Source organism: Aulonocara stuartgranti (assembly GCF_965226115.1).
Source record: "Aulonocara stuartgranti genome assembly, chromosome: 15".
NCBI lineage: Eukaryota > Metazoa > Chordata > Actinopteri > Cichliformes > Cichlidae > Aulonocara > Aulonocara stuartgranti.
Window position 1 is genome coordinate 18,819,288 of NC_138951.1, and position 12,318 is coordinate 18,831,605.

Consider the following 12,318-nt stretch of genomic DNA (forward strand, 5'->3'; position numbering starts at 1 on the left):
AACTGTAGACGCCAGTGGGGGATTAGCTCAAATGGTAGAGCGCTCGCTTAGCATGCGAGAGGTAGCGGGATCGATGCCCGCATCCTCCAAATTTATTTAACCGTGAACTAAAAGCAGACAAACACTACAACAGATCACTGCAGGGCGAGAAATCCAATCCTGTCGTATGAAAAAACCCTCTGTCCAGAGAATCTTCGTAACTTCCCGTGAGAAATATCCACAACACAACAAAAACAACTTCGCAAAACAGTGGAGAGAGAGGTGTTTTTCTTATTTATTAATTACCAGGTTGTTATGAGCTTCTTGCTGCCACAGCACAGTTCCGGTCTATACAGATATATGAACAGGTTAGTTATTACTTATATTACTTTTAATACATTACTTCCTTTTAGTTTGGGCAGTGTTTTGGCGTGATAAGGAACCTTTTTAATGCCCAATAAAGCTCATAAACCAGGTTGTAAAATTAAAAATAATGATATGTCCTAAACAGCTGTTGTAAAGGTGGGGGAGGGTTGCTCACAGAGGATCATCTTCCAAATGACCATAAGCTCTCCGTAACAGCAACAGAGAAATTTGTAAGTCTGCACAATAAACACACCTCTTTATGTACTTTATCACAATGCGTAATGACTTAAAAGCACCTTAAAAAGATTCCCAGTGTAGCGTAAAATGTGACCTTTAATGAGACATCCAGCTTGCCTGAGATCAGTGTTTGTGTTTATTAAGGCTGAGTGTTAAAGGCTGTGGGTTCATAGCCTCCGAAGGTAATAACTCTATATTACAATAAGCAGCATGTCGTTATGATTTACTGGCTATTGTTGTGCAAAAACTCCATTTTAACTTTAAAAGATATTTACACTGGTCTGTAAACATCAGGAGTCATGATGGCAAATAAGAAAACATATGTTATACTTTTGTAAATGAAGACTGTATAAATTTAATATTGTTTTTTCTTCGTATCTTCATCAGAGCTCAAACTAAATGAAATGACTGATCCTATTTTGAATACACGAGGAGAAGATTTCATAATAAACGTGATTTTTAATTCATACACTGATCTGCATTCAATAAAATCTGTCATGCGGGGAAATAAAAATATTGTGACTGGGAGCAACAACATGAAACAAACGCACCCACGCAGACACAGACAGTTTTATCATCATGAGCATGAACATCATCAGGCAGTGAAAATTCCATCAGATAATGTTCTGCTATCTGAGCATGTCTCCCCCCTTAAAATGACCCTCATTGATCCTGGTGCCCCATGCTTCCTCGTCCTCCGTGTCCTCTCTGCGATAAGGAGGTCAATCAGCTCGGTTCGGTCTGAAAGCAGTTTCTGAACCACGAGTCCTGGCGCCTCCATCCCTCGCTGGCTCACTTTGTGCTCCGAGTGTCCCAAAGCCAAAAAGGTTTGTCTGAGTTGTTTTTAATCTTTTCAGTGTCTGTTACAGGAAGCTAAAGCAGCCGGACAGCAGGCTGTCTGTCTGATGCTGCCTCGTTTTCTCCTCTCACATGAAGTCATCTGAATCATTGCCGTCCTGCAGAGTACAGGCAGTAAAGCACAAGTTACAGACTGTTCATCATCTACTGCTTCGCTAAAAAAAACACCTTAAACAACAAATATATATATATATATATATATATATATATATGACATCAAATAATAGAATCCTTCTTGGTGTTCACCTCATTAGTCTTCATGTTTTCAGTCCTCATCAGTGACGAGTAGTTCCTGCAATGACCAAAACGCAAGAGTGTCACACATAGTGGCCAAACTTTATTTGAGATATTTTTATTTTATAACTATTTATATCTAAAATGTACATGTGGTCGGGTTTTTGCTGTTACAGATAAGGTTAAGCGTAAATAAGTGTGTGCTTTAGGAATCACCTGCTATGGCTTGGTTAGCATAGTTTTGACTCTTAAGGGGAAAATACTAATATTGTGTAAATGGACACAACTTATAGAGCTGAAATTTAGTTTGACAAAAACCAATCAGTAGATTTAAAGTGGTGTGTCTTATATCAACTGCTGTGAGGCTCCCGTGAAATATAAGTGCTACTGCAGACTGAAATGTCATCGTACTTATCAATGCGATCGTTTTCGCAATATTCATGCAGCCATAATTAAACATTTCTAAAACACTGTTCTACCTGAGCTCCTCCTGCTCTTTTTTCCTTTTCTGCTCCTCCTTCTCTCTCCTCTTCTGCTCCTGCAGCTGAGCTTTCTTCTCGTTCCTCTCCTCCCGATCTCTCGATTCCTTCTCTGCTGCCAGATCAGGGAACCGTTCCACTTTTGTTTTCTCCAGACGGTTTATTATCTCGTTGATCTTCTTCTCCACTGCCACGATCTTTACCTGTGAACACAAAGCCAGTTTAGCGAACACATAAAATTGCCTAAATACTATGTAATGTTAGAGTATTACACCGATTGCTGCATAATAATCCATCAGCGTACATGAAGCCAGGTCTGCTGACCTCTTTCTGTCGATAAAAGCCGATCTGTCCAACATCCATGTCTCCTGTTTTCTTCAGGTTGGCCCACGCTGTGTAAACCACATTGATGTTGTTCATCTTACAGCCTGAAAACATGTAACACGTCAAGTTTAACCACATCTGCACACAAAATTCCTCCCAGTAAAAATAACAGCAGACAGAAACTTGTACAAGAGGATCTCTCAGGCCAGCCTGAGTATTTTCTCTTTACCTTGGATGCTGTTGTTTTTCACCAGTTGTGCGCAGTCTATCAGCACCTCTGGTGGGATATCATCAATGGTTTGACCCTAGAAATGAATCACATAATAGTTACATCACTGTCAAATATTTTCCATAGAATTTGTATGTGGAGTGTTGCTGACACAACCAAAAACAGAGAACCGACTGTTATATTTAGTGACAGTTATTCTGAGAATTAGATCCTTAATAAATTGCCAGTTCCGAGAAAAAACTCAGGAGTGTGAACTCTTATTTAAAAGTCTGTTTTTCAGGGTCATTCTCATTGGGCGAGCTTATGCTTACCTTTGGCATTCTCAGATATACATGAGCTGAGGACAGTTTGTCCACGTGAAACCTGGATGTAGGGAAAAGGAGAAGGTTTAAATGACAGGATGCCATAAAGTATAATTTTAACAAGAAAAACTGTAACAAATTATACACAGAAGAAAAAATTTATTAATTTCAAAGGCAAGGAACAAATAATTCTAAAAAGAATCTACAATTATAGTTAAATGGAAATAAAAATATTAATAAAAAAAATGAAAGTCATCTATTTTTAACTACGAATCGGTTTTAAAGAGAGAGACATTAGCAGTGATGGGAATAACGGCGTTACTTTTTCAGTAACGAGTAATCTAACTAATTACTATTCCTATCGTTACAACGCCGTTACAGTTACTAAGAAGAAAATGCGGTCCGTTACTATTTTCAACAAACAGACGGTTGAAGCTGTATTCAGCTTACCGCATCTTATATCAGTTGCACGGAAGTAGCTGTAAGTAATCTGGACGCTACAGCTTTAAGCAGCTGCGCGCTCCCGCGGACGGTAATCACGATCACTGTCTAGCACAACACCTGGAGCTAAGGGGTAAAAACAATCGCATGAGTGCTGCTGTTTGACTGAGGAAGAATAAAATAGTCGTGGTAAGCCAATCACATGACCACTTCAAGATGACGAAGCAACAAGGTGATATATATAAGTTTTTAAACTGTGTTGATAGGCCACGTAAAACCAGAGTCATGATAAACAATATATAGGCGTGTTTTTTCCTGAATAGTTTTGTCACGTTTACTGTCTAAGGACAGCGCAGCAAGCACTCTCTGCTTATGCAGACATCAGCATAAGCAGAGAGTAACAAAAACCACAACAAAAAACAGGGGAAGTTTTAGGAGTGACGGCGAGAGAGAGTGAGAGAGCAGAAAAAGAGAGAGCGAGTTTTGAGATGTGAGAGATTTGTGACGTTTAGCGTGTTTAGAGTGTGTAGTTAATGTGTTGTCTTGTGTAGTTAATGTGTAGTGTTGTGGATAGTTTTGTGTTGTGTGTCAGAACAATGAGGCGATTGCTGTCTCCATGTAAAAAACAGGAGTGATACACTTGCTGCTGTCAGACCTGCAGGTATCAGGCCGTGATGTTCTCCTTTATAGTGGACAGAAATTATTTTTTTGGAGTGGCACAAATCAGTTGTGTGGCATCTTATTGAAGAACAGCTGATTGTTCTGTAAATAGTTTGAAATGGTTATTTAAAAAAGGGGTAAAAGGTAAATGGATGCAAATAACTTTGTTGTTTGCAAAACTTGTGCATAGGATTTTAAAATTGACAATTTATATTTGCATTTAAAGTTAAGAAATATGATTCATTAAACATGTTTGTGGTTGTTACAGTAAAAATATAACTTTTTCTACTCTGATTTTATGCTTTTTGTCTGATTTTAGATCAATTGTGTTAATACAGTATGTCAAAATGAAAACATGACTGTAAATTCAGACACGTGAGATTGTGCTGAAAAGAATGATACCAAACAAGGCAAAGTAAATAGTTTGTAAAGGGAAAATGTGGAGGGAAAATCAAAAGTAGTTAAAAATGGCCAATTATACCCTGGACCCCAGAGGGTTAAACGTTTTTTTAAAGTAACGCAAAAGTTACTTTTCAAGTAATTAATCACTTTTAGAATATTGTAACTCAGTTACTAACTCGGTTACTTGAAGAAGTAACTAGTAACTATAATTAATTACTTTTTCAACGTAGCTTGCCCAACACTGGAAATTGGTAATACAGAAAATCCAAAGCACTTGTATAAATGCTGAATAATTGCAAATAATTCTTGGTGCATTTTTTTTTTAAATTTAATTCAACCCTTCATCGTTTGGCTCTCACTTCAGGGGTCATCACAGCAGATCATCTGCCTCTATCGCATGCTCTGCCTCCATAAACCTTCTGTGTGGTCTTCCTCTCTTCTGGCATTTCAGTATTTCCACTTTCCCCTGCTGTACGTGTCCAAACCATCAAGCTCTCGCACTCGCGGTCTAGTCCCTCCATTTAAAGCCTCTACTCTCTAAACTCCTACATTCTGTCTCCCTACCGCCAATCAGGCCTTCATCCTCTCTTTCTCTGTTTTTGGCAGAAGTACTGTTTTCACCAGCATCCTACGGGTCAACAGTATGGAAATCTCGTTCTTGTTCATCTGCTATTTATGTGAAAAGGACCATCTCTAAACTGACTGAAATTGCTGCATCCACCTGACCAGAATCAACTTTCTGGGATGTGAATATTTGGCATGGAAAACATTTTATTCTAATTTAAACCCTAAATTACAAAAGTAAACTAACATGAATTTGTCATGCCTACATTAACGGACTGCACTTTAATGTTTCTACTGTTATAAACTCACTCAATGTTTACATCGACCGTTCAATACATTCTTACAAATGGTGCTTAAAGTTAATTCCATAATCATCAATGTGTCTTAGTGTTAAGACACATTTATCTATGAGTCTAGGAACCACGTACTTTTATTGCTCATCTCAGTTTCTTTAAAAATTCCAGCTGCAGAAAATTCAGGTTATTTCAGAGTTCAGATAAAGAATCTCACCAGATATCTTCGGGCCATCCATACTTGATAAGATCCTCATCTGTAGGCATGAAACAGCCTCGAGTTAAAAGGTGATAAGATTCAATAAGAGATTTATTACCGGTGTTTAAGCAACAAAGTAACACAGGAATGAACAGATATAGCACACATCGGAGGAAGGTAGAGAAGGGCGTGAGTGCGCGATCAAAGGACAGCTCTCTTACTTTCATATTTGTCTTTTCCCATGTAGATCGTGAAGGAAGGGCCCACCACTAAAAATTAGACAGGAAGTGGGCCGTTACTGAGTGAAACTGCAAAATCACCTGGCACGAAACTCGTGAAAGACACTAAACAGCTGTAAGGAGTGCGAAGCTAACCAGGCTAACAGCTAATGGCAGCTCAACTTACCGGCGCTTGTGAAGTAAAACACCATTTTACGTGGATTAAAAATCGCCACTAAAAAGATGAACAATGTGTGTTTTAACTTTGGGTTCTAAACCGCTGACTGTGAAGAAAGACAAATTTCATCTGCAGTAAGACCTGCTGCCGTTCGCGTGTACAAAATGACCTGGGAAGCTGTTACCTAACTGAGGGAAAGTAGCGTGTAGCGCAAAGGAAACAGCGAAATTTACCTTCAAAACAAAAGCCGAAGGTTTACATCGATAGATAAAATTAGTAAATGCTGATTCCTTTTAAGTTAATTTATGTTTTTATATAATCCTCATCGAATTTTTTCCATTAGTAAATTGAATTTTATCTCATAATTTTTATGAGTGGCTTTTCTTTTACATGAAGATGTTTTATTTTGAAGGCTAAAACTAGAAGTTTCTCTCTGCTTTTACTACGTTTCCCGTGTGGTAGCTGTTTCCGTTTCCTGTTACGGTGTAGGGGTTTTTTTCCGACACTGGCGCGCGCTGTTCAAAACACAAAGAAGAAACGCGCGCGAGCTGTAGAGGTAGGAGACCCGCCAGCGACTCAAATATATATATATATACAGATATACAAACATTTATTGGTTTATGTAGCTCAAGAGAAACATACTTGGTAAGGAAAACGAAGAGTTGTATTTTTGTGTTTTATCTCATAATTGGGGTACATTAGTTTTAAGTACCGTGACTCTAATAAAGGTTTCCAAGGCAGTCAGAACTAGCTTATGTTTAATGCTTAATTTATTCACCTTCTAAATCACAAACAAATGCACGTATCCAGTTGAAGTGTGCACAACTCGTGATCGATATGAAAAATGCCCGTTGTTTTGTAATGGAGACCGTGCTGCCTTTGCATAAGCCAATAGTCCCGCCAATTATCTCTTCGCCTCCGTCTGGTGCCCTTAAATGACCGCGTCGTTAGCTAACATGTACCGTCGAGCTAAAGCTGCTTTCGAGATTATTCGTTTTTCCTCACTGACGAAATGACAGTAAGGGGACCTTTAGGCTCTGTCTCATATCGAGATTCATAATCAGCATCCTAATTGTTCATTAAACTCATAGGTCGTGGGCTGTTGTTTACCTGCCACAGTCACACCTGACCCTTGTAGAAAATCTCCTGATTTAACGCCATGGACATGAAATATATCTTCAAGCTGCATTTGTGTCAGTGACCCTTCTGCAGTGAGTATTACTTTCAACGGCGGATTTGTGACCCAGATATCCTACGATTTGCAAAAAGATGTCTGCATGAATAATATGGTACAGCTGATTTGCAGCTGGTGTTCTACTAGGCAACAGATCTCGTTTGGTTCTTTTTGAAATAAGATGCAGTGTTACTTTTGATTCATCTTCATTTTTGAGTAATTAATGTAGATTAAAGCATCTCTTTATTTTCTTTTACATCCAGGTTGATTATGAATTTTTAAAAAAAATATTTTATTTTTTTTGTATTAGGAGTGACTTTTCAGATCGATGGTCTTTTTTTCAAAGCTGAAATTCTTAAACTTTCTTTTTCTTTTCTTTTTCATTTTATTTCATTACCTTTGTATGAAGATGATGCCCACCACAACCAGAAAGAGAAAGCAGTCCTCCCTGGACTCTGATAGGTAAGCTGTGTATATGCTGTTTGGCTTGCTGATTTACTCTTGAAATGTACTCTGTGTTGGACTTATACTCTCAGATGTAAGAGAATAGTCTCAGTTGTGCTACAGTCGAGAGATTATGGAAGCTCGTGTTTAATACGACAAATTTAGAATTGGGTTCCTGCTATAATGAGACTGACACTAATGGGGCAAAATTGCTTTTACAACTCAGGCTTGAGTGAGAAGTGGGGGTAACCTTGCAACAGGTTGCCATATGGCTAACGGTGATTCATAACAACCCCACATAGTCCTGCATTTACAGCCAGTTTAGAATGACCAGTTAGCCGAACATGCATATCTTTGGATTGTGGGAGGAAACTGGAGAATATGAAAACTACATGCAGAAAAACCTGATTTCACCAAAAGGTTCAAACCTAAAAGCTGTCTGTTTTTAGGCAGTAGTATCATCTGCTCTGTAACCTCAGTAAACACTTTCCTGACAAGTTTATGGGCTCAAACGTGCCAGTTACAAGTTATTGGCCAATTCACCCATCGCTTGTCTCATCTGTTTTGTTTCTCAAACATCAGGCACCCAGCCAAGAAGGGGGTGAGGCGGGAGTTGTCACCTGTGAAGAGGAGGTCTCCAAGAACGCCCCAGCAGTCTCCTACCAGGAAGAAGCCAGCTGGCCGTCTGGACACCTCCCCACAGAAATCTCATCGCAGACCAGCAGGTGGGATGGACTAAACATGTTTTGTTGCAATAGAAATGCTTTTGTAATTTTTAATTGTTCAAACAACAATGCAAACAACAATGGTTTTTCCTCGTACATTTATAATAATTTGGATTTATTTATCTATTATCTATTTATATGATATTTTATTTTTAATTTATTTATTTTTAAAGGCTCTCCAGCTAGATCACCCCAAAAATCTCCATTCAAACCTTCCTTGGTCACGAGCTCCTTCTATGGCAAAAAGAATCCAGTCTATCTCACTCCACTTGAGAGGAAAGCTCTGAAGGACTCTCTGCCTTGTCCAGCTGCTCCACCCTCTCCTACTGTGACCCAAAAGCCAGAAAAGAAGACAACAAAGAACATTAAGGGAGGCAGTAAGCCAAGAAAAGTAGCAGGATCTAGTAAAGGGGGGAAGATGGGTACCAAAAGCTACTCAACATCAATAAAGAGGATCAAGCTGTCCCAACCCAAACCCAGCAGCAGGTTTGTCATAGCTGTTGATACTTCTGAAGCCTTCTTCAAACAGCTGTTGTTTTAGTTGGTCTTTTAAGGTTGTTCTAATTCTCCCTGTTTAATTCAGCAGTGTCGCTAAACCGACTCATCCTCCTACCGTTGCACCTAGCAACAATCCCACAGAGTCCAAGAAAGCAATCACCATCACATTCAGCAACCTGAAGCCTAAGCCGAAGATATTTGTTGGAGCTGCTTTCTTCGGTACAGGGAAGAAACCTACATCCATGTACAAGAAAACTGCGCCAAAGTCTTCAACCAGGCCGTCTGCAGCCGTCCTACCACAGACAAAGGGCAAAGAATCAAAGCAGCCGCAGGGTGCTCTGGCAGAAAACCAACAGCAGAAAGAACCTGAAAAGGTTTGTGTACATTTACGTATTACTGGAATAGCTCATCTCTTGAGATTCTCTTTTCTTAAAATCATGAAAAGGTTTCTATATCCCAGAAACAAACTACACTGGAGTAATTTTTACCTTTACCTTTTACCTTGACTCTTAAAGAAAAGAGTAACGTTCTTCAGGCTCTTGCGCACAATTTCAATTAATAAAATGTCGCTTGATGTCATGGAGAATGTTGAGGTTTCAGAGAGGTACTTACAGCCTAGTTTGGTGTACAGTGAAATGAAACAGAAATCTTGTAGATGTTGGAGTGTGATGGGAAACGGGTTCATTTTTTTACATCTGATAATAAGTTAATGATGATTTTAAAGGTTTTTCCATGCAATGGTGTCTGCCATTTGATATGTTAAATAAATTAATTATGTTTTTCCCCTCCATGGCAAATATTGTCATGTTAATGGTAATATTTAATCCTGGTTGTTTCCTGCAGACTGCCGTCAAGCCGCTGAGGACGTATGAGAACAAACCAAGCACAAAACAGAGAATGAAGTTTGATCCAACAGACTGGATGGACTCCGTTAATGAAGAGCCTGCAACTCCACAGCCATCAAGGTACTGATGTATTAAACGTACCATTGACTTCATTTTTCGTTTTAGAAATGAAACTTCCCTTACTATTCATTTATTTATTTTTTAATTCATGGCATATTTAACAATCTGAATTTCCAACACAGATCTCTAATATTTGCACTTTATCAATGCCCCAAGACTGATGTTCATTGATAAACTGTTAATCGTCTTCCTTCCTCAGCTCCTCTAAAATTGTGCTGGATAAACACGGGATTACTCACGAGCTCATGGTTACGTTGTTGAGATCTCCAACACAACACAGCTCCACATCACCAGCCTCCTCCTCCACCAGTCAGGTACATGGGTGTCCAAAAGGCTGTTGTTTATAATGTAAATGGTACTTTGATAGTTTTTCTACTACTACTGAGCATTAAAAGTGCTGTGAGAGTATTACACCTGCTTGCAGACACTAAAACGAGTAGTCGCTCCTATTATCCTTCTATGAGGCTTGCCTGAGGGCCGGTGTGTTGCTGTGTAGTGTCACTCAAAATGTCAAGACTCCAGCAGACGCTGAAACTGTAACATGCCTTTACCGAAATTAAGAGGATGAAACTCCTCTTTAGTTATGAATGGCATCTGTTTCTGGCCGTTTTTATAATGTAATTGTAAAACAATCAGAAATTTTCTCTGATTTCCCCCTTTTGTTTATGCAAACACCGATCCCTTCCTTGCTCATTCTCTATGTGATGCAAAATCTGTCAGGACTTAATCGATGGGGTAATAATGCCAAAAAAAACCCCGCTTGTGATGGTTACATTTCCGCCTTTGATGTTTTAGCTCTTTTTCCCTTTTTCTGCTACTGTTTATGTGGTTTCTGCTGGGTTGTCAGGTTTGTCTTCTGAGTTTAACCAACTAGGAATTTCCCAGGGTGGCTCAGAGGTACTTATCCCAGAGTAGATATTATTTCCGCCCCAGAGATGATCCTGCACCTTCACCGTGGCAAAATGTTGTTGTTGTTTTGTTTTGTTTTTGTAGCTGACTCATGATCACTTAAATTTTTTAATGACTCTGTTAACTTGAATTGGTGTTTTCAGGATACTCCTACAACAGAAGGTGGCTCTGAGCCAGCCTTTGAGCTGAGTTACATAAGCCCCACCAGCACTAACTCCAGCTCTCCCAAAGGTGAGCAAATACTTTATTAGATCCCTCAACTCAGGCATAGAGTGGCATAAATAGATCCTGGAGATGTTCAGTTTTACTCAGTCGTGCTTCCATTTGTTAATGTTGATGTTTTTTTGTTTTTTTTCCTCCAGAGCCCGCAGCAGTCTATCCCATATTTGGTTCTGCCTCTAAAAGGTAAGATGGTTTGTTTAGAGTTCAACATTTAAAGATGGCATTTCTGTACAATAAATGCAGTGTGTTTAGTTTTTAGAGGAACAATTACTGAATTTCAGTAACTGAAACAACCCTGAAGCATTCTTTTGAAACATCTGCAGGTCAAAGAGCGCAGCTCTGCGACCTCCTGTGTCCTGTAGCACCCCTTCTGGTCCGACAGCATCGCTGCAGACTCCAGCTTCAGCCGTTAAAGAGCGAAGCATTCGCAGGAAGAAAGAGAAGCAGGATGATGACCAGCTCATCATTGTAAGTTAAATTGATCTGTTTGCATGTATGCTTTGATATATTTATTTATTTTCTATTATGATCCTCACCCCATACTCACCCAGCCTGATGCAGATATCTTTGATTGAAACTTGTTCAAATATTCAACCCACAAAAATCACGAGCTTTGGGGTTTTGTTTTTTTGCGATACATTTTATTTGATTTCATTGCTTTTGTTTCTTTACTGAATGAATTTTTGTATTTATTTATTTTTTTACTCTCATGCTCTCTCAGGATGCTGGTCAGAAACAGTTTGGTGCAACGACCTGCAGCTCATGTGGGATGGTGTACAGCGCAGACAACCCAGAGGACAATTTCCAGCACACCCAGTTCCACCAGCGCTTCCTCGACTCCATCAAATTTGTGGTAAACATCCTTCTCTCCCTTCAGTCGTTGTGTCCTTGGGCAAGAAACTTCACTCGTTGCCTACTGGTGGTGGTCAGAGGGCCTGGTGGCGCCAGTGTCTGGCAGCCTCGTCTCTGTCAGTGCGCCCCAGGGGGGCAGCTGTGGCTACAATGTAGCTTGCCACCACCAGTGTGTGAATGTGTGAATGACTGAATGTAGTGTAAAGCGCTTTGGGGTCCTTAGGGACTAAGTAAAGCGCTATACCAGGGGTCAGCAACCTTTAAGACCCAAAGAGCCATTTGGACCTGGTTTCCACGCAAAAGAAAACACCGGGAGCCGCAAATACTTTTTGACATTTAAAATGAAGATAACACTGTATATATTGTTTTTTTTTTTTTACCTTTATGCTTTGTGTGAACAACTAAGGTGTGTTGCTTATGAAATCCATGAAGTGCTACAGAGAAAATTACATTTTATTTATCTAATTAACACATTTTGAACTCATAACAAAAGGAAAGACACCCAGCTGAACTAAAATGATCCATGTAGCAAACAAAAACTGTTGTGAGCCGCCACCCTTATATCA

At 39.4% G+C, this 12,318-nt stretch overlaps 2 protein-coding genes across 8 annotated transcripts in view; one reads left to right on the forward strand and one right to left on the reverse strand.

Moving 5' to 3' along the window:
* Positions 1-12,318, forward strand: part of esco2 (establishment of sister chromatid cohesion N-acetyltransferase 2) — a gene marked incomplete at its 5' end in the record, with an annotated part of 134,545 nt that overhangs the window by 119,019 nt on the left and 3,208 nt on the right. Inside the window, 11 exons of one of the 7 annotated variants that reach the window (XM_082504946.1) lie at positions 6,425-6,519; positions 7,547-7,599; positions 8,164-8,306; positions 8,480-8,792; positions 8,932-9,178; positions 9,648-9,769; positions 9,969-10,083; positions 10,822-10,909; positions 11,041-11,083; positions 11,224-11,368; positions 11,622-11,753. In XM_082504946.1, coding sequence (XP_082361072.1) covers positions 7,547-7,599; positions 8,164-8,306; positions 8,480-8,792; positions 8,932-9,178; positions 9,648-9,769; positions 9,969-10,083; positions 10,822-10,909; positions 11,041-11,083; positions 11,224-11,368; positions 11,622-11,753 — 1,401 coding nt within the window. Of the gene's footprint in view, positions 1-6,424; positions 6,520-6,568; positions 6,609-6,842; positions 7,175-7,540; positions 7,600-8,163; positions 8,307-8,479; positions 8,793-8,889; positions 9,179-9,647; positions 9,770-9,968; positions 10,084-10,821; positions 10,910-11,040; positions 11,084-11,223; positions 11,369-11,621; positions 11,754-12,318 lie in introns of those variants that run through there. The other 6 variants (XM_082504942.1, XM_082504945.1, XM_082504947.1 and 3 more) reach the window with 6 other exon arrangements.
* ccdc25 (coiled-coil domain containing 25) lies at positions 251-6,169 on the reverse strand. Its single transcript, XM_082504963.1, has 9 exons — positions 5,973-6,169; positions 5,789-5,836; positions 5,586-5,625; positions 3,018-3,069; positions 2,707-2,782; positions 2,478-2,581; positions 2,154-2,356; positions 1,687-1,732; positions 251-1,538 (listed from the first exon to the last, which is right to left on the reverse strand). Exons 1-9 carry the CDS (start codon positions 5,995-5,997, stop codon positions 1,509-1,511), a joined length of 624 nt encoding a protein of 207 aa, XP_082361089.1. The 5' UTR covers positions 5,998-6,169; the 3' UTR covers positions 251-1,508.

Excerpts from the sequence above, each read along its gene's own strand:
- ccdc25 (XM_082504963.1), bottom strand. The coding sequence starts at position 5,997 with ATGGTGTTTTACTTCACAAGCGCCG. Across the intron at positions 1,733-2,153 it reads AAAGAGCAGGAGGAGCTCAG|GAACTACTCGTCACTGATGA; the intron begins GTAGAACAGTGT and ends TGGTCATTGCAG. Across the intron at positions 1,539-1,686 it reads AAAACATGAAGACTAATGAG|GACGGCAATGATTCAGATGA; the intron begins GTGAACACCAAG and ends TGTACTCTGCAG.